Source organism: Cololabis saira, chromosome 3, assembly GCF_033807715.1.
Source record: "Cololabis saira isolate AMF1-May2022 chromosome 3, fColSai1.1, whole genome shotgun sequence".
Classification (NCBI taxonomy): domain Eukaryota; kingdom Metazoa; phylum Chordata; class Actinopteri; order Beloniformes; family Belonidae; genus Cololabis; species Cololabis saira.
Window position 1 is genome coordinate 30,574,857 of NC_084589.1, and position 21,552 is coordinate 30,596,408.

The window sequence follows — 21,552 nt, forward strand, 5'->3', positions numbered from 1 at the left end:
GTGTTGAATAACGTGCCAGGCATGTGCACCCCCTCTGATCTGAGATGCACCCAGGGGCGTCAATTGGGTATGGCAAGGAATGGCAGCCGCCACACCTTGGCTTCAAGGGAAAATGTAAGTTTGTTTCTTAAATATATTTATGGAATTACTCTGTGTCTATTTGTATTGATTATTCTATTACTTAATACATATAGAATAACTACAAATGCTTATTTCTAGTTAAAATGTCTAATTTTTAGTCAAAAAAAAAATCTCATTACATTTAAGACAAGACTCAAAAACAACCATTTTCACCTGTTTCAAGTAAATTTTCACTTAAAATAAGTGGAAAAATCTGCCAGTGGAACAAGATTGTTTTGCTTGTAATAAGAAGATAAATCTTGTCCCACTGGCAGATTTTTCTACTTATTTCAAGTGAAAATTTACTTGAAACAGGTGAAAATTGTCAAAAACAAGTTATTTTTCTGGTGATGACTCTTGTTTTAAGTGTAATGAGATTTTTTGACTAAAAATGGGACATTTTAACTAGAAATAAGACAAATATTCCTGGTAAAATTTTGAGTTTTTGCAGTGAGCGAGACTGCATTTAAAAAAGTTTCAATTTTCTTGACCACACAGATAAGCTACATAGCAGACTTCTGTGATGAATATTTGCTGGACGTGTTGATTGATACTCTAGTTAAGTTCTGTGACTTGTAACCTTGCCATACCTTAGCTTCCACTGAATTGACGCCACTGGATGCACCACTAGTCATCATTTTCTAGAACCGGCCCTGTACTGATATCTGGCCGGGCTCGTGGACTAGAGAGGAGCGCATGCCGCGGGGTCGCGCCTCTCTCACCTTGTCCTGCGCCTCCGCTCCGCCGCTCCACCGTGCGCGCCCCCGCTCAGGGACCAGGGCTGCGTGCGCGCCCCCGCGCAGGCACCAGGCTCCGGGCTGAGAGCGCAGAGACGCGCAGAGAGAGACGCGGGCAGCGGGGAGAGAGGAAGATGGAGGTGCGGGTCGGGGACGGACTCCTGTGGCTGGCCGTACTGTCCAGTCTCTTCCTACAGTCAGCTCTCGGGAAATACGTCAGAGGCGTCGTCAACACCAAAGAGGTGAGCGATATTCATCTTTTTATTTTATTTTATTTTATTCCCCCTTTGCTGTGACTGTTACTGGTAGAAATGGACTGCGTATCCAGGTGTCTTTGCGGGTTTGGGGGACTTAAATTCACCAGCCAAGTTGCTTCTCTTATGTACATTTCCATTTTTTTTTTTTTTTTGCCACTGCATGAAACGCGCTCACCTGTTTTTTTTTTCGTCGAGCATTTATTTGGCACCATTTGCGCGTGTGCTCGGTGTGGCGTAGGTATCACCCTTTATTCTGACAGTCTTTCAGATCAGCTTTGTCCCAGCAAGCGACCCATATCGCTCCAGCCCGAGCAGCCCTTCAGACCTCCAGCAGTGTTCACATCTGAGTGTGTGACATAAACACCCCGCATGCTTAAATAAATGAGTGCTGGTCCGCCTGTTAACTGATTGGAGAGCCGTCACAGGTGTGCGTCATGCGGCTGCTGGAACCTGGACTCACTTAAAGCCTGATTTATGGATCTGCGTTTAATCGACGCAGAGCCTACGCCGTAGGGTACACGGCAGCGCGCACCTTACGCCGTAGGCGCTGCGTTGGTGTAACGCGGAACCATAAATCATCCCTTAAACCTGGCCAGTGTTCGGGTTTGTCACGTGGATTCAGGGGCGACAACATCACTGTCTTCATCGTTTTGATCGAGTTTGTGACAGTGACCGAGCAGGAGGAAGGAGCCGATGCTTCTGGGTCGCTTATAAAGCTCTTCCACATGTCGTTTGGTCGGGGTCAAGATCGACATAAATGGACAGCAGCCTGCAGTGGCTGTCAACCATTTTGCTGGGTTCAACTATACGGGGCACTTCCTGACAGAATAACAGTGACACCACATCACAGGCTCAGATAAGAATTACCCAGCTCTCTCTCTTCTTTATTTCCACCCATAACTTCTATTTATGCTGCATTCACCCAATCTCAAAGATGGGAGTCAAAGCTCATTTGCTCTTGTGTTTTGCTTCACTTGTAACAGTTTCCTTAAGAAATATGAACTAACAATGCTGGAACAGTATTATTTATATACAGAATTGGAGTTTATAAGAAACTGTGGAATCACAACTTGCTTTATGATTAGTTTGTTACCCTGTGGGCTCGCTGTTGCATTACTTCAGCTTTTAATAAGCCACGGAAAGTTGAGATTGTGCCCAAAAGAGGGACCAGTATTGATCTGTCTCGAGCAGAACTGCAGACGGTGGAAATGAAACTAGTCTGTTTTCGAATAAAAGTATTCCTGTTTTTGTGTTGTGTGAGTTCAGTTTGTGTGTGTGTGTGCGTTTCCTGGCTGGGTACTATATGTTCTCTCGCATGGCATAACATGTTCAAGGGATTCTTGAGGGTTAATTTGTGTCCAAATGTTTGTTTTCATGGATATGGAAAAACTGTCAGTCTGAAGTGTAAATCCTCACCCTGTAGAAAACACAGGAAGAGCAGAAACGATTGCTTAACTCCACTGCTGCGACCAGAGATATCAAGACAGGACTGCAGCTGTGGTACTGTCAGCCTGACGAAAAGATGTAGCAGACGTCTTTCTGAAAAAATGTGAATTACATGTAATGCATTAAAAAAAGATGCTTAAGCAATTTTGCAAAGTCCACCACAACATGTAAAGCTTCTTGTTTTGCTTAATAATTTGGCTATAAAATATATATATAAGGCAACAAAGCAGCTTTTGAAGCTGTTCGTATTTGGCATTTATAATAGTAAATGAGTACTGTCGCCTTGACGCCTTAAATTGCCATCAGTTAGTCCAACTAATGGTCTCAGAAACCTCCTCTTGCCACAATGGGTCCCATTGTGACCAGAAAGAGGAGTTGATGTTTGTGTTTTGCTTTGCGTGTCAGATCACAATGTGAGTGGAGGTGCAGATGCACAGAGGGGAGAAAAGGTTGGGCTTTCATGTTCAGAATCATAACCAGAAAAATGGTGCTAAAAATATTTTGTACCAAAATCATTACTGTTGAGCAGGAGTCTTGAATTTCATCTTATTTATTGAACACTCTCGTTGGCTCTAACTAAAAAAATAGAGTGGAAAAAAAACAACAATATTTAAGACCGCAAGCAGTTTGGGCCAACACTATAAAATTATCACTCCAGATTGTTGGCATGTTGGGCTCATATTTCCTCAAATCTTGACTTCAGTAAATTTAGAAATAAGTCAGACTGTGAGATTGATGTCAACAGTTTGCATCTCTGGGACAATGATGGGGGATCTGAATGTATAAATTAAACAAGAGGCATTCATCCGTCCGTCACAGCTGTTGAGATGCCCTTGAACGCTGCGCTATATCTGCACCTGCTCCAATAGAGCTGCTCAGTGGCCATGCAGAAAAAAGGTGGCTCTAGATGACTTGCCTGTGTGTGTCAGTACGAGATGGAGAGGAAAAGAGAGACCCTTTACATCCCGTCTAATAGATAAACCATCTATTCATCTAAAAATTTGCAATAAATTTAGAATGTTATCCAATCTGTCTTAATAAGTAAGGCTACAAATCAAGTTTAGCAGAAACAGGACCCACATTTACATGATATTATAACTGCTACTAAAAAAAAGATATAATTACCCAGATTATTTTTTCAATTAAGGGATTGCACTATAAAATGTCGTGGTGAAAATAATATTTTCCATTTTGTAAGTTATGACCACACTGGCCAGATCAAGCTTTCAAGCCAACTGATGAAAAGCCTAAAGAAATCAACAATGTCTTTTTAATGTTTAGTTGCACCAGCTGCTGATCAAAGGAGCTTTGAGGAGGATGATGTGCAGTATGTTTGCTTTTATTTCCATTGTTACAATATTGAGATGGTTATTGTGCTTCCACAATGATGAAATTAGTAAAATATAGATACAGTCTGAAAAATGACGTGAAAGTATTTTTGGTGACTAGACAGCTGCTCTGCTAGGCAAAACAAATGTGATAACACCATTTACACAATTTTCTATTAACCATCCATCCATCCATCCATCCATCCATCCATCCATCCATCCATCATCTAAACCCACTTATTCCAGTGCAGGGTCACAGGGATCTGCTGGAGCCTGTCCCAGCTCTCTTCGGATGGCAGGGGTGCATACTGGAGTAGTTGTCAGACCATCACAGGGCAAAATACTTTGATATCTGTGTATATCAGACAAAGCACAATTGTGGCATTTTTGTTCGGACCACTTTGATAATAGCTAAACTATTGCTAAGGGATTTTTTTGATGAACTAACAAATTAACCGAGCATTGGTTTTGGATTTACTGCATCGTCATGGGATTTTTCTTTTCTTATGCTTCCATTTGTCAAGGGCTTTTGACAGTTAAAGTACACAGTGCACTGTGAATGACAGTGGGCAGTGCCAAGTCTGACATTGTCTAAACCAGACACACACACAATATCAATGCTCACATTATGGAGATCTAAAGCAGACACTTTAGGAGGGCATGTCCTCCATATAAGAGTGAAAAGTAAATTCTCTTAATTTAAGATATTACATTTTGAAGGAGAAGACATGTTTTAAGGTCAGGCAGTAAGTAAGTGCAGTAAGTATTGTATACTGTTACGGCAGCCGTCGTTGGTATATACTACATCACTGTAACCCCTCTGTCCCTCTTGTGTGTTGGAAACATCAACATTCTTGCTGTCCACTGGCTTTGAAAGGGGTGATGTTGAATTATTGTAGAACTGACTTGTGGATCAAATGGGTCATGGTGAAAGCCTTACCTTCATCAGACGTTGAAAAAGTACAACTAGCACTGTAATCGCTTTGGTACATTGTAGTGTCTGATTGCATTATGGGATACAGTTTGCAAGTAGGTTAGAAATGATTAAAAAAGTAGCATGTTCTCCAGATGCTTCCCGGATACTGCAGATTATGTAATTACAAACTGCATTTGAGAAAATCAATATATCTCAGCAGTATTATGTGTGGTTTTAAAAATAATCCATCTTTTAAGTTTAGATTTGTTATGCAAGCAACTTCTTTTGGCTGTTCCCTTTTCAGTGGTTGGAGTACTGCATATACTTCAGAACTCTGCTGTTTGAATCGTCACTAAACCCGGAAAAAATGGTCCAGTCCAGCTCTGAGGTCTTTAAACTGGCTGCCTCTCCATCAGAGGATACTCTTTCTAAAGTTCTGATGTGGGCCCATAAAGCTCCAATTGGTTTAGGACCAAAATGCATCCACTGAGCGGTTCAGTATGATCCAGTCAATTCAGGTGAACGTGTCCACTGCAAGTCAGACCGCCACGGCCTATGCGGGGTGTAGACAAAATGACTAGCGTGGTGTGTAGGGCTGCAGCTATCGAATATTTTGGTAATTGATTATCCTATCGTCTACCTGTATATGTGGGCCTGCGATAGACTGGCGACCTGTCCTGCCTCTCGCCTAAAACCGGCAAAGGATAAAATGGCTATTTAAAAAAAAATGGATAGATGGATTATTCTATTGAATATTTCATCGATTAATTGAGTAATCGGATAAAATATGCTTTTGCTTAATTAAAGCAACCAATTTGTAAGAAAAAATTGACATCGATTTACATATTGTGCAAACTAGTAAACTGTTTTGTTAAATTTTCCCAATAAAACTAAATAAAATTACTTCAAACTTAACATTCCCTGAGACATAAAATTAACTAAAAATAAGTACCATTGTTTCCCAATTATTGTTTTCTAAGTATCAAAAATAAAATACAAATTATGCTTAAACACTGCTTGTTAAACTGTACAACGTTTAAACACAAATGCTTGGCTGTGGCCCGGGACTTGGACCAATAGTCTTACATAATGTGGACCGGGACCCTAATTTTTAATTCAAATGATCCCACACCGTCGACATCTTCTGCCTCTTCCTCTCATTACTGACACTTTGCTGCGTTTGCTAATTGTTGCTGTCACTGTTTTCGGTCCCGGGACGTCGTCTATACAGCAAAACTGTTCACACACATAACGGAAAGCCCGCCGCCGTCTTCTTCCGCTTTTATAATTTTAAATCATGTTTTTTTATTTTCTGCCATGTGATGTTTTAATGTCTCTGTAAATCCCTTTGAATCATCTTGTTGTTGAATTGTGCCTACATATCAATTTGCCTTCCTTGCCTTACTGCATATTGATTTGAGTTAGGTTTTACATCAGATGTCCTTCTTGGGACATGCATATCAGGACATGGCTTTTGACCTCCTTATTGCAGTATTTCTATCCAGGTCCTTGAGAGCAGGTGCCCCTCGTGTTTTAGTTGGATCCCTGCACTAGTACACCTGATTCAAATGAATGGCTCACCATCAGCTTGTCATTGAGGTCTGCCCAAGTCTGTTAATAATCCATTCATGCGAATCAGGTGTGTTGGAGCAGGGAAACATCTAAAACATGCAGGGCAACGGACTGAGGAACACTAATCGCTGGGTTCTTGCAGTGGGGACTCTTTGGCACGTGTCAGGGCGAGGGATCGACCTGCTGACCTTCTAGTTGATTGGTAACGAAAGGAATGAAGGACAACAAGCTGAAGTGTATAGTGTTTCCTAGAGGATCATTTGTAGACCCAATTCCAAGCCCTGACCCTATTCCTTCATTTTGCATGCTGACCTTTCAGTAGGGTGTTCCTTTTGCTTTAGGGTGCAGCAGTAGTTATATTTCTAGCCATTGAAATGGCTCCTGAAATTCAAGTTAAAAGGCTCAATGACCCATATCTATTGATTTCAAATGAAAAAGGGGAACTTACCCTGTAGAATACACTTTGGAGAAGTAGTGCTTGATGAACGGTGACTGGGAATGAGACGTAGATTACCCATTGACACCTCAAAAGAAACAGAACACTTGGTAACATTGCAGTGTGTTAAATGGACAGATGGGCTTGTGTTTGTTAGCACCAGTGAGGTAGCAAGGCATCTATGTGTATCAATCTCTTTCTTTTTTTTATGTTCAGCGAGTTCATATAGGCTTGGGTGTAGGGCTGGGCGATATGACCTTTTAATATCTTGATATTTCTAGGCCATGTCACGATACACGATATATATCTCGATATTTTGCCTTAGCCTTGAATTAACATTTTGATGCATACAATCACACCAGTATGATGGTTTTAGATGTCTACATTAAGACATTCTTGTTCATACTGCATTAATATATGCTAATTTTAAACTTTCATGCAAAAAGGGGGAATAAGTCAAATTTACCAAAACTGTATTTATTAAACAGTTATAAGCAGTGAGTGGCACAAACATAAAAAGTGTCATTTCAAAACAGAACGAGCACATTGCATCTCTCTGACTCCCCGTCTGAAGAACATCTGCTAAGAACATTTTCTGGTCCCAGTTTTACCTGGTTTTACCTGGTTTTACCAGGATGACCTGCTCTCGGGCAGGAGGGGCCCCTTAGAGCACCTTTATATTAAGACTAATTGTAGGTGTAGGCACTGCAATGTTTCATCCTCTCCTCCTTTACTTTGCATCACTTTCACTTACTTTTAGAAATATGACGTCATATAGTCTTGTTTGACTTTGTTTCGATGATAGTGATTGATTTCATGTGGCCACATTTAAGCAATACTAGGTGACGTTTCTCACCTCTGGAAGAGAAAGGCTTGGTGGCGCACTGCGCACGGACGCGTGTCGCACGGACGCGTGTCGCACGGACGCGTGTCGCACGGACGCATGTCGAACTGAGCGGCTCTCCGGAGAGCCGTGCGCGTCGTGCGAGGAGAAAACATCCCCCCTCGTCTTTACTAAGCCGTCCCAGTTTGCTTTGAAAAGAGTCAGTCGCGAGCAGCAACCGCGCAGATGAGCTCACGGCGCAAACAGCCCGAGTTTGGGAAAGTTAGGTGGAACTCAACGGTGGTCCCGGACAGCAGCGCCAACACCAGCAGCTGGTCGTGGGCGTATGACGATACACGCACGACAGCATGTGACTGACGTATGTAACTAGGTGCGCTTGTTTTATCTCTCTGAGAAGGAGAGACGAGACGAGAGAGTGAGAAAAGCCTGTAATTTATTGCCCGCGGCTAAAAGCAAATGCGTGACAATGTATACTTGAATATTCACGATATAGTCATTTTGTACATCGCACAGTAGTAGAAGCCGCGATACCTCGAGTATACTCGATATATCACCCAGCCCTACTTCTCAAAATCTATGGGTGCATGGCTTTCAGAGATGCAAAGGATTTAATATCAAATAGGACACATGTCAAAAACAATAATGAACAAAGAGGCATGGACAGAGGCTGCACTGGAAAATCTTCATTACTTGAACACTCAATTTCACTCAGCCACAAATGAGTTCTTTTGTCCATTATGACTTAGCATGAACAACAGCACATTAACACAATCCACAATCCAGAGTACCTCACACCTCAAAGTGTAAGTCTGAAACTGCTCCAAGTGACAGCAATATTGTGAGTACCAGTGCACAGGGGGTTGCAGATTTAAGCACATCCAACCAAAAGGCCAGTAGGTGTGGGATAGACTTAAGTCCTGGGGAAATAAGTTTGTAAATGTCTGCTGAATTTATGAAAGTGCCTACATGTTTAACACCGCATTGTTACCCATTAACCCTCATGTCAAAACATATACAGTACAAAGTTTGAACTTTACTTTAGTCCCTTGCCATTGCAACTGCTTCAATCTCTGCAGAATCAAGGACACAGCCTGTGGAGAGGTGTAATTTGCCAAATAAAAGTTACCACACTGAGAAGGACAAACTGTTGAAATATAGGGAGTAACTGTATAACTGCAGGGAGACAACAGCATAGTTATCCAAAGTCACTGGTGCGCAACACTGGTCAACTGCTTTCAATGGGCTGGTTGATGTTTACAATTAGTTTAAGTGGCTCATGACATATGGACACGCTGATAAAATGTCCCTGTTGAGGGGACAGCGGAGCAGTGATTTAGAGCCAGAGGAAAGATGCTACTGCTTTGAAATCAGCTTGGAAAATTTAGGAAATTAATTAACTTTGCCTTCCCCTGATAGCCAGGAGCACAGGACCTCTGAGCGAGGCATCAAATCCACACCCTGTTTCAGTCTGTGCTTGTGTGTTGACGTCCATAGATGTGTGTGATATTGCACCACAACTATTGAATATTTAATGGATTTGGTTGAGCCGAGTTGTGGCTTATGAATACAGGCCTGCCGTTTTGGAGTATCGCGAAACATATAGATTTTTTAAATTTTTTAAATTTTTTGGTAATTGAGAGAAAAACTAGCTCAATTTAATTTAAAATATTATAGTGAGCACTGAGTATAAATTAAATCAATATGCAGTTTGTATATCAAGCAAGAGCAGTGAGCTTTTTTATGATATTTGGCTGACAGACAAGTGGAAATTAAAAATTTCAGCAAAGTAAATTTGCCAGCAACAGTTGCAGTCTTAATCTTAGTTGCTAAGACATGCTAAGACAAGTTAAGACCCTACTTAGCGGAAACATTACTTTTAAATATGAATTTGCCAAAATCTAGACGGCTATACATTTTTTTTGTCTGTACAGTAATGAACGTTTGTGGATTATGCAAAAGATAGCTCTAAGTGTTTGTCCTTTGAAACTGAAAGAAGAATTGGCAAATGCCCTTGAAGGCTCTGTTTCTAATTTAGAAATATGTCACCTACATTAATTGGCATACCTCGGCTCAGTGACTCTTTTCTTCTTACTAAAATCAACACCGCGCACCCTGAGGAGATGAAGTAAAAAAAAAAAAGGTTATGGATGTGTGGGCTGATGTCAAAATAGTTTTTAAATGTAGCATTTTGCCAGGATTTCTGCTCCCTATGAGATCATAAAAAGTCCTTGAATTTGTGTCGTATTTGTATGTTACATCTTATTGTAAAACAGTTCTAAAATCTTGAGCTTCACCAACCAAAGCTTTGAAAGCCACTAAAAAAGTGTAATTTGACTTTTGCCCATTTTGTGACATTTTTCCTTTACAGCTACACTTGATCAGTTTTACTTCATCTTTTATTCACTGGGGACATCGAGATTAGATTCCACATGTGTTTACGTTGGTGTATGGGTATGTGAAAGTGTTTCCATCTGTCCGTATGCTTTAATATGTTCGTGTATGTATGTGTGTCTGCATGTCTGAAAAATCTGTGTATACACAATGGAAGCCTCACCAAACAAAAAGGGACAGAGCTTGAATGTGTCAGTGTGTGAGAGTGTTTATGCAGTATTGTGTAACCCTGACTAATGAATCATTGAGAAGCCTATCGGTCCAGGGGTGACTTGACTAGCTGATTGGTAATTAATTGTTAATGAGGCTTAGCCAGCAAACATGGATCTTGGGGGACAGAGGAAAAAGACACAAAGCCACAGATATGAAAAGACGGAAACTGTGAGACTTGAACCAAGCATGAAAGCTGAAGAGTGACTGTGAGGAGCTGAATTGACCAGATACTGCATTAAGGAGGCATAGCACTTGATTAATGGGGTGTACATACACACACACACGCACATCTAACAACGCACACACACACACACACACACACTTGGGGAGCTGGCTGAGTGACTCTGCATCACAATGCAGTGGCCTTGGGGGAAATAACAGGACTAAAAGGGGATTAAGGTTGACATGTCATCTACTGTTGCTGCTTTCCAATGTAACACATGCACGCTGGTTTATGCAAGCCTTACTGGTAGGTGCTTTTTTGTAGTTTTTGATAATAATTAAAATGCTGCACTGAAAGCATTTCATTGCTTTGTCAAATTTAGGTGTCTGCCTTTTGAAATTACCATCCATCCATCCATCCATCCATCCATCTTCTTCCGCTTATCCGTTCCCGGGTCGCGGGGCAGCATCCTCAGCAGAGATGCCCAGACTTCCTTCACCCCAGACACTTCCTCCAGCTCTTCCGAGGGGAGTCCGAGGCGTTCCCAGGCCAGCCAAGAGACATAGTCTCTCCAGCGTGTCCTGGGTCTTCCCCGGGGTCTCCTCCCGGAGGGACATCCCTGGAACACCTCCCTAGGGAGGCGTCCAGGAGGCATCCGGTACAGATGCCCAAGCCACCTCAGCTGACTCCTCTCAATGTGAAGGAGCAGCGGCTCGACTCCGAGCTCCTCCCGGGTGACCAAACTCCTCACCCTATCTCTAAGGGAGCGTCCAGCCACCCTGCGGAGGAAACTCATCTCGGCCGCTTGTATCCGCGATCTTGTCCTTTCGGTCACTACCCAAAGTTCATGACCATAGGTGAGGGTAGGTGCGTAGATTGACCGGTAAATCGAAAGCTTCGCCTTTCGACTCAGCTCCTTCTTCACCACGACGGTCTGGTACATCGACCGCATAACTGCGGACGCTGCACAGATCCGTCTGTCAGTCTCACGCTCCATCGTTCCCTCACTCGTGAACAAGACCCTGAGATACTTGAACTCCTCCACCTGAGGCAGGACTTCTCCACCCACCCGGAGAAGGCACGCCACCCTTTCCCGGTGGAGAACCATGGCCTCGGTTTTGGAGGTTCTGATTCTCATCCCTGCCGCATCGCACTCTGCCTCAAACCGCCCCAGCACATGCTGAAGGTCCCGGTCTGATGAAGCCAACAGGACAACATCATCCGCAAAAAGCAGAGATGAAATCCCGAGGTTCCCAAACTGGATCCCCTCCGGCCTCTGGCTACGCCTAGAAATCCTGTCCATAAAAATTATAAACAGGACCGGTGACACGGTCAAATGCCTTCTCCAGATCCACAAAACACATGTAGACTGGTTGGGCAAATTCCCATGAACCCTCAAGCACCCTGCAGAGGGTATAGAGCTGGTCCAGTGTTCCACGACCGGGACGAAAACCACATTGTTCCTCCTGAATCCGAGGTTCAACTACCGGCCGTATTCTCCCCTCCAGTACCCTGGCGTAGACTTTCCCGGGGAGGCGAAGAAGTTTGATCCCCCTATAGTTGGAACACACTCTCCGGTCCCCCTTTTTAAAAAGAGGGACCACCACCCCGGTTTGCCACTCCAGTGGTACTGTCCCCTTCCTCCATGCAATGTCGCAGAGGCGTGTCAACCAAGACAGCCCTACGACATCCAGAGACTTGAGGTACTCAGGGCGAATCTCATCCACCCCCGGTGCCCGGCCACTGAGGAGCTTACGAACTACCTCAGTGACCTCGGCTCGGGTGAGGGATGAGCACGTCCCCGAGTCCCCACTCTCTGCTTCCTCAATGGAAGGCATGTCAGTCGGGTTGAGGAGATCCTCAAAGTATTCCTTCCACCGTCCGACTATGTCCCCAGTCGAGGTCAACAGCTCCCCACCCGCACCGTAAATGGTTCAATTCAATTCAATTTTATTTATATAGCGTCTAATACAACAGATGTTGTCTCTAGACGCTTTCCAGAGATCCAGAACATGAACATAAACATAAACATAAACATGAACCCCCGAGCAATTATTATATAAACAATGGCAGGTAAAAACTCCCTTAAGCCGGGCATACACTGTGCGATTATCGGCTCGTTTTGAGCCGATTTTCCAGTCGTGCGACTTTTTTTTGATCGGGCCCGATTTCTACCCAATCGTTGCTCGTGCCTCGTGCTGTGTACGTGGGGTAGCGACGAGAGATTAACACCTCACGACGAGCTCCCGATCACAAATCGTGAGGTCGCAAGAAAATCCAGCATGTTTGAAATTCTCGTGAGGTACCGCACAGTTGAAGCAGTGCTGCGACCCGATTTGCCTCATCCTTTTGCAGAGAGCATGCGCAATCTCTGATGTCACGTCAAAAACTATTATTTGTAGTTTAATAAGGGCCAAATCCACAAAAGGATTGCGCGGCTTTTGCGGCCGCTAAAAGAGAGCGTCTAATTCACAAAGCACCCGCAAAGGGGGAATTGCTCCACAAACTGCGCTGCCAAGCAAATAGTGGCAGTCTGCGCCTGTGCCATTTGCATGCATGCAAATTAGGTAATATTCATACATTCGGCGCAAAATTGCCCCCTTTCTATGCAAATAAGCCTCATTGCAAAAAGCGCCTAATTCATAAAGGCCAGGGCTATTTGCCACACGCAAAAATAGTGGAGCAAATACCGTTTTTCAGAAGCGTGTATTAAACTGCGCGCAAACTCCTCATTCCCCGTCTGTCTCTGTTTCTCTCTCTCTCAATGTCATTCAAGCCTGTGTGATACTGAATGATATTAAGGGTGAAATCTATAGTCAGACATGACTGTACACAGTCAGATCAAGTGGGGTTGTGGACTTATCTCGGATTTAAAAATAAAAATAACAGGAGCTCAGGATTCATCCATGTAGCCTACAGTAAGGGGCTGCTTTATTACAAACAATTCCACCATATAAACATATAAATCTAGAATGTGTGTGTTTAACAGCTTAATAATGTCATCACATATCACAACATATATCAGACTTATAATAAAATAGCGCTGATCGTGTCCCTGTGAAGCTCAGCGTCAGTCAGGACTCTCAGCTGCTGCTGGAGATGCAGCCGCTGGACGGGTGGGCTGCCACCCGTCCCTTGAAATACGGAATTGTTACGTAATTGGGAATTAGAATTCATATAAAACAGTTTATTCCGTATTTCACAATCGTCCCATGCGCGTCTGTCACATACGCACACACTAGTTAAGCCTAATTATGCTTAAATAATGGTCCGCGTTAAATCGACGCAGAGACTACGCCGTAAGGTACGCGGCGACGCGCACTGTACGGTGCGCCAGCCCGTAAAGTGCTCTGCGTCGATTTAACGCGGAACCATAAATCATCCTTGAGCAGCACGGAGGGAGGAGGGAGGAGGGGGAGCGGGGCTCTTCGCAGTGTCCTGATGATTTGTAATACAGGCTGAGCCTACCGTTAGTTCTTAAACTGTAAAAAAGCTGGGGGGGGGACTAAAACATGAGTTTGAAAAGTGGGGGGGCATGTCCCCCCTGTTCCCAGTGGAAATTGCGCCCTTGCGCCTCACGGCGTTTTATTTTCACTCGCTTTATTTTTTATTTCTGCAGTTTTCATTGTGGACCAATGTGTGTGCAGAAATATGGAAAACACTTGAAACAGCTCCGCTCACAGACAAGGGCAAATTGCACTCAGCCGCAAAACTTTATGGGCGTGTTTGCTCCGGTATATCATTAGAGCAAAATCTTTTGTGAATAGGACCTTAAAGCGGGGCAAATTGCGGGCGCTAATGCAGCGCAATTCACAGCGCTATTTGCAGGCGCAATCTGTTCTTTGTGGATTTACCCTTAAGTGTTGCAAATTCACATTACAAATCATGTTTTAATAGCAAAAAAATACCGCATTTCCACGTAAGGTGCGGGTCGCCGCGTACCCTGCGCCGTAGGCTCTGCGTTGGTGTAACGCGGAACCATAAATCAGCCTTCAGTGTGTGCGCTGTCTGCTGTTGTATTGTATTGGGAAAACCTCTTTTTTCTCTTCTCACTTTGCTGGGACGCCGGTCCCTCCGCCGAGACACAACTTTTGCGGTTTGCGTTCTTTGTTGTGTCAAAAATGATGCGCAGTGCCCACCCAATCACAAACGATACAGATATTTTGGGATTTTTTTAATATATATATATGTATATAAAAAATTTAAATTATAAAAAACTAAAGGATCCCCATAACCTTTGATCAGGTGGGCAGCCAGGACGCACGTTTGGGTGGGAACAGCCCACCCCTGCCCCAGAACCAGCCTCGAGTTCCAGTACAGAGAGGTCCGACGGGAGGATTATGAACGTATAGTGTGAGCAGACGGGTCGCATCAGAGCATCGGCTCGTACAGTGTGAGAACATAAATCGTGGGTTCTGAACTTTTGAACTCCGCGATCTAGTCGTGCAGTGTGAGATGGGGCAGTCGCATACGATTCAAAATATCGCACAGTGTATTCCCGGCTTTAGTGGGAGAAAAGCCTTAAGCCAAACAGTGGTGCCGGCAGAGTACTGCTTCCCCCTTCTGAGGCGCCGAACGGTCCGCCAGAAATTTCCTCGAGGCTTCCCCGGCCTCGAGGAAATTACCATCAACTGATTTTAATGTGAGAAAACATATTTGAGTTTATTGTGTATTTATACTATTGCTCCATCTTTAAAATATCAACAATGTAAAAAGCCAGTAAAATGATTGGAACTAGACTGTTGGACACATTTTTGCTTGGATGACTTGAATAGCTATTTGACAAAATTGTGTCCCAGTTTATTTATCTCTATAGGATTGCATATAGATCAATCCCAATCATGTAATTTTAGTAATCTTTTTGACAATTTAGTTAAATATGACTTCTTCACACTCAGGCAGGCGGCTCCAGTCCTCATTGTCTCCTCTTCCATGGTCATGCCTCTGTACTGTACATCCTTTGGTCTTACATTGTCTTGTCTAAAAAGGTGTGGATGCCTTGAAGGGAGATATTTTGTTCTAAAATGTCAGTGAACTTTCCTCCATTACTCTTTTCATCACAGGTAAATGTCCCCTCCAACCCCATGCAATGCTGATAACAGTCTGGGTGGTCCTTTTTATCTTTGTTAGTCTGAAGTGTTTACTTGTTTAACCATAATACATGCTTCCACTCTATACTGGTACATCGTGGATACAGCTGAATCCAGACATCACAGTCACCTCTGGACAAGGTTAAAATAAGGCCTCTTTTTTTGAACGGTAAAGTTTTAACATTTGTGAATGTCGCCTCATAGTGTTTGATAGAAGTTTTCCAAAGTAATCCTTTTCCCTTGTGGGTAAATCAGCTTTTGATGAATGACAGTTCTTGATGCAGTGCAGTCCGACAAACACATACACACACCCCAGTCTCCTTGAAACATTCAATAATATTAAGCACTCTAGAAGGAAAAATATTCAAATCCCTCTCAATATCTTTTTTCTTTTAGCTTTTTCCTCCCCTCTTTTCTGGTGGTACCAGAATTTAGAGTTTGGTCTTCAGTGCAGGACCCATCAGACCACCAGACAGGGATGCAATAAAATTACATGAATTAAATTTCCACTATAAACCTAAAAACAAGGAAAACATTGTGAAAATAGGGACGGAAATATGGTAGTGTTATGGGGTGTGGTTATTGTGGTTTTGAATTTGTATACTTTTGTCATACATGGGTCTTTAGTTTTGGTGGTTTCTGTCAGGATCTGGGTTCAGTTTGATGTTGGTGTTCTTGGGTTTTGTCTTGTTTTCTCCCCTCTGACCATGTCTGTTAACTATACTTCCTTTTTTAGGAAGCGCCAACCGTCTTACTTCCGCATTGAGTCTCTCATGTGGAGCTAAGTTTCATTGCTGTCCCTTTACTGGCCGATGGAGGCTGGCTGCAAATGGCCAGTCAATCTCCGTTGACTTGCATGTTAAAAAATGTCCAACTTTAAAGCAGAAATTAACATATGTAGAGTAGAGAGTTCAGAAAACCATTTTCGTCTCAATCGTTTGATGTCAAACCCATGACAACTTTGAGGGTGGTGAATCTTTTTGTACAAGAACAGGAGAGTTTATATCAAGCAATACATTTATTTCTAATATGATTGATTGGCAGTTGGTTCCGCCGATCGCTAGCCATTATCACTTCCTCATCCAAAATCATCATGCATACAACCCAGCATCAGCTAAACATAACGGTCATTTTTGATTTCGCCGTCGAGTTTACATCTTAACGGTACATCTTGCTGTTAATGTCTGATGGCGCTTCTACAGATATTTCTGCAGTTTGGCTGGGAGGAGCTGAGAGCAAACCTAAATTTGATTGACGTGTGGTGGGCGTGTTTCTGTTGGCTTGCTGAGCAACATGGCTGCACACCGTACAAAGAAAAAAGGAAATCAATGGGTCACGTGACCAAAAGCTTCCTCCATTGTTATGTACAGTGTATTGTTAGCCTTAGTGAGTGGATATCTCATCTTTCCCTTCCTCCCAGCTGGTCCATGTGTGTTTCCACCTGTCTGTTTTACCTATGTTTTTTCTACCTGTCTGTTTTCCAGTAAAGATCTTTTTTCTTTGAATTACTACGGCTGCAGCGGATAATGTTAATAAAAGTATTTTTCTTTGTGCCATAGCAAGAGTCTGTCTCTTTGCATGTTCTCGTCATGCTTGCGTGGCATAGGCTTCAGCAAACATCATTGACCCCGTATAGGATTAAGCGGACAAAATGGATGGACAGAAAACATGGCTTATACTGAGGCTGTTTTTTCTGCGACTCAGTGACTGTAAATCAGGGCTGCAAATATGGATTAAAGTGTAAAGCAATTGGCTTTACAAATATATTTATTATACAGTTTTGTCTTTCCTTGTATCTATGTCCACAAGCCAAAGTGGCATCTTCAAAAGACATATTTTGTAATACCAACAGTTAGGAGACCATCAATGTGCAAAATCTATATATATATATATATATATATAAAATCAAAATTCAGAAATGACATGCGTATTTAAGTGTTAGGTGTTTAATCAGCTCATCAGTTAAAATTTTAACCACTCAGGGAAAAACTATTGCAAAACACGTCATTATTATTATTATTATTATTATTATTATTATTATTATTATTATTATTGTGCATTCCACCCTGGGGCACAGTTTTGTAGAATGCCCTTTTCAGTTTCAGCATGTCCAAAAGGAAACTGCTCTTTGATTTTTGTTGTAAAAAATACTTAACTGGTCTGCACAAAGCCTGACCTCAACCCCATTAAACACCTTCTGAGATGAAGCGGAATACCAACTGCTAGCTCGGCCTTATCGCCCGACATCGGTGCCTGACCTCACTAAAGCTCCTTGCAGCAGAAAGAGAGCAAATCCCTCCAGCAAGGTTCCAAAATCTTGTTGCAAAGCCTTTTCCTGAAGAGTAGTGGATGTTCTTGCAGTATATTAATGCCTCCGGATTCAGTATAAGATCACCCGCTGACTTCTCACATTGTTGTGTCTGTGTGTGTGTGTGTCTGTGTGTGTTTCACTGCTTTTCTATTTTGATTCATGCCTTATGTTTAATCGTGGTATTTCATTGCTGAGAAATAGTAGTAATGATAACTGTTTATGCTTCAGCCTTTGTGTTTCTAAATGCATAGGTTTAAGCTCAAATTGAGATGCAAGTAAACCTCAGTTAGAGTTGTAATTACTGGCAATTTAATAAATTAGATTAATTCTTGAGCCTTATTTAATTAAAAACATGTCACTTAGTTGAGTAGTTAATTGTTGTGCATTCATTATAAACATCAATGTGTTAACTGATCTAGTGGCTGCATTTGCTCTCTTTGCCATGTGGAAAGCACAAAAAATTTGCTCGTTTAGCAAAAGAAGTCAAACTAATTATCTACTTTGAACATCATTGTTTGGAACTGTGTACCTCTCCTGGGTTATTGAGTGGAAGACAGGGGTGAAATAAAAGTGGTAGTGAAATGAAGGCTTGTCCTTTTGATGTTTCTATGGCAGCTGCAGCAAAGGTATGCTGTAGTTGCTATGGCAGAAATGGGAAGTGGGGGTGGCGTGAGGAGACGTTGGATTTAGTACAGTGCGTGCGCCTTAAGTGTGCTGTGTAGATGAGTGTGAGCATGCATGATTGAGATCAACCATTCTGTTACCAGTGTTGCAGATATCTTTGGGTACGTGTTCAATAAAGAGGGTTTTGAGTCCTAGTCTGTGGTGAGTTAAATGACCCCGACATCAACCACTCCGCTCTGCTCACTCTAGGGATTCATCTCTGGGCCAGTGCTTCCTTCTTAAGCCCTGGTTGTCATGGTTATAGCCTTAGCGTCTAGCCGGACGTTTCAGAGGTGGGCGTGAGTCTCTGACTTTTGCCGTGAATTTATAACACAGAGGCTCCGGGGACTGAAGCTGGATGGCAGCTCCTGAAATATGGCTGCGGTTTTTGTTTGCTGTGATATATGAAGGGAGCTGTGCTGGCCACACTGCTCTGGTTGCACTTTCTATCTCAGTACAGACATTACTGAGCTTGTTTATGTAGGGACAACACTGGCAGAGGTAATTACAGTATAATGGTGCATGGGGAGCTTTTCTTGGTTGGTCTGAGATCAGAAGTTCATGGCGACCAACCTTTAGGCCTGTTTTAATAAACAAGCTGTAAATACAATAAATAGCAGCTAGCAAATTGTGGAAATGTTTTTGATGATTGGTTTAAAAATATGAAGAATACAACTGATTCAAATTAAATATTGTACGTATGCCAAACTACAACCTCTGGGATTTAGCTTTCAACCATCTTTTTGTTTTAAGATGAGAAATGAATGTTGCTGATGCAATACCAACCCTTACTTTCTCCAGCATGTTAGGCCTTGGTTGGGCCTGTTAATGCTTTCTGACCTCAAATTATACATCGATCCAAAGTTTCCAACTCGTAAATAGTAAAACTTGCTTGTGAACTTTTGGTCTTCCTCAAACTAAAAGGCCTGAATTTAAAAATCTTCAGCTAATTATTAATTCAAATCGGGAAAACAGAATAAATTGGATTGTATTCAAATTGACTTTTTTCAATAGATTTATATCTTTACCGTAATGATTAATCGCACTGTGTGTCAAGAGACCTGTGAAATGGATGACCTTTCCAGATTTTTTCTCTTTTTACCCTGCTATAGAAGTTGAAGAGCTGCCAGTTGTTTCCTCACAAAGGCACTTGTGAAAATTTAATTCTGAAACTCCACAGTCATAACCCAGATCCTGTTGGCTAAAAGAGTGACCAGAAGAGACATCAGTTACATTCAAGTCCAGCTATTTGAGGATTTTAATGTGTTCAAAACCAAATAGAAACCCCATATTCTTAAAGTCAACACACACGATAATATGGCTAATAAAGGGCCGGGTACTTTAAAAATGTTTTGGTTCAGATACCTTCACTTTGATACCGGTTCCGAACTGCACTTTTTTCGATACCAATTTTATGAAATTAATTGTAAAGAGTAAAGAATTACATAACACATGACATTACCATAGTAATGTTGACCTTTATTTTTCAGCTTTAGTCATTTGACTGTAAGAAGCTTCAAACAAATAAATAATTTTAGTCCAAACAAACGTTTACAAATTATTATATATTATTATTTTACTTGCTTTTTAAAATTTTTTATTGTTTTGCACCGAGCACAGGAGAAGCTCTACAATTTCGTTATACAATGTATATCGCATTCACCTCTGTTAAGAAAAGTGGTAAAATGACCAGTTTGTGGTCGTGTATAAGCTATAAACTTAAGCCAATGTATAATACATTGGGAGAGCAATGCCTCACTCTGTTGAAAAACATGCGTGCTGACAATGGCGGCTGAACAGTATTGTGCATATGCATTTCTCAGCAGAGGTAGGATGGAAGAGGATGCTTCACTTTCAAATTTAATTTTTTCCCGACAATAGTTGACAATTAAATTTGTTAGCGACTATCTTTATCGATTTTTGTCGACAATGTTGACTAATCGTTGGACCCCTAGCTAATAATATCAGGTTTTTTTTTTTTTTACTTTTCTGCTATTCCATTTTTTGTTTGGAATGTTTTGCATTTTATTATGCAATGAAATGGTCCCATACAAAGATTGACTCTGTTAAAATATTAGTTTGAGATAGCTGTGCAGGACAGGAATATATATCAACATGAGTGATGCTTGGTGCCCAAATCTGGTCGACAGCTGGATGCTTCTTATCAGTTTTCAGGTGTTTGGTGTTCGAATGCCAGTGGCTAGTGTTTGTATACATTTCTCAATATGGCAAATAAAGAAAACTGTTGTTTTATATTAAAGCTGATGATTTTAATAAGACCTCAGAGCAGCCTTATCCATATTCCACTATCCCATTGTCATAGTGGTGGCACCAGTGGAAGCAATACCCTGAGGCACAAGGGGTAGCAAAAGTTTGAACTGAAATCTACTGACTTTCAGCATTAAGCGGCCATAAAACGTTATCTCATTGTCATCCATGTCAACATGAACAGAGTGTGCTTAATCTGATACATGCAAACACTTATAATTTCTAGTCATTAAAGATTCAACAGGGCCGGAAGAAAAGATAAGTGAACCCTCAGAGTTAATAGCTCGTCAGACCGCTTTTGGCATCAATGAAATAGTCATTCAAATCGATAGCTCTGGATCAGACCTTGGTAAGATGTTACCCAACTTAAGTCTCCCCTGCCAGACAGTCACCTGACATTGTCCTGGCGGATCTTTTTTTCAATTTTGGAATTCATTTTTCTTTCCATGATGGTGTAATCCAGGCCCTGAGGCAGTAAGGCAATAAATCATGGTGCCTCCACTACACTTTCAATGTGATGACTTCTGATGTTCGTAAGCTTTATATGCAATACATACTGCTGAATATTCTTTAGAATAACTTGATCCTTTATTTCATCAGTTTGCTAACTCTTTTCCCAGTAGCCTTGCAGATTGCCAAGGTGCTTTTTCGGCAAAATTCAGATGCACATCAATGTTTTCTTTTCTTTTTGGAGAGCTGCAGCTTTCATTGCAGTGTTCCGCCATGACCATTCATGCCTTTTGTGAATGGTACACTCATGAACAGGGATGTCTGGGTGTTTGTTATATTTTCAAGGC

The 21,552-nt window shown here is 42.0% G+C and overlaps 1 protein-coding gene across 1 annotated transcript in view; it reads left to right on the forward strand.

Moving 5' to 3' along the window:
• The first annotated feature begins 970 nt into the window (after positions 1-970).
• tmem145 (transmembrane protein 145) overlaps positions 971-21,552 on the forward strand; it is a 71,963-nt gene continuing 51,381 nt past the window's right edge. Inside the window, exon 1 of the mRNA XM_061717201.1 lies at positions 971-1,099. Within this exon, the coding sequence (XP_061573185.1) occupies positions 992-1,099 (108 nt within the window). The 5' untranslated portion in view covers positions 971-991. The remainder of the gene's footprint in view (positions 1,100-21,552) is intronic.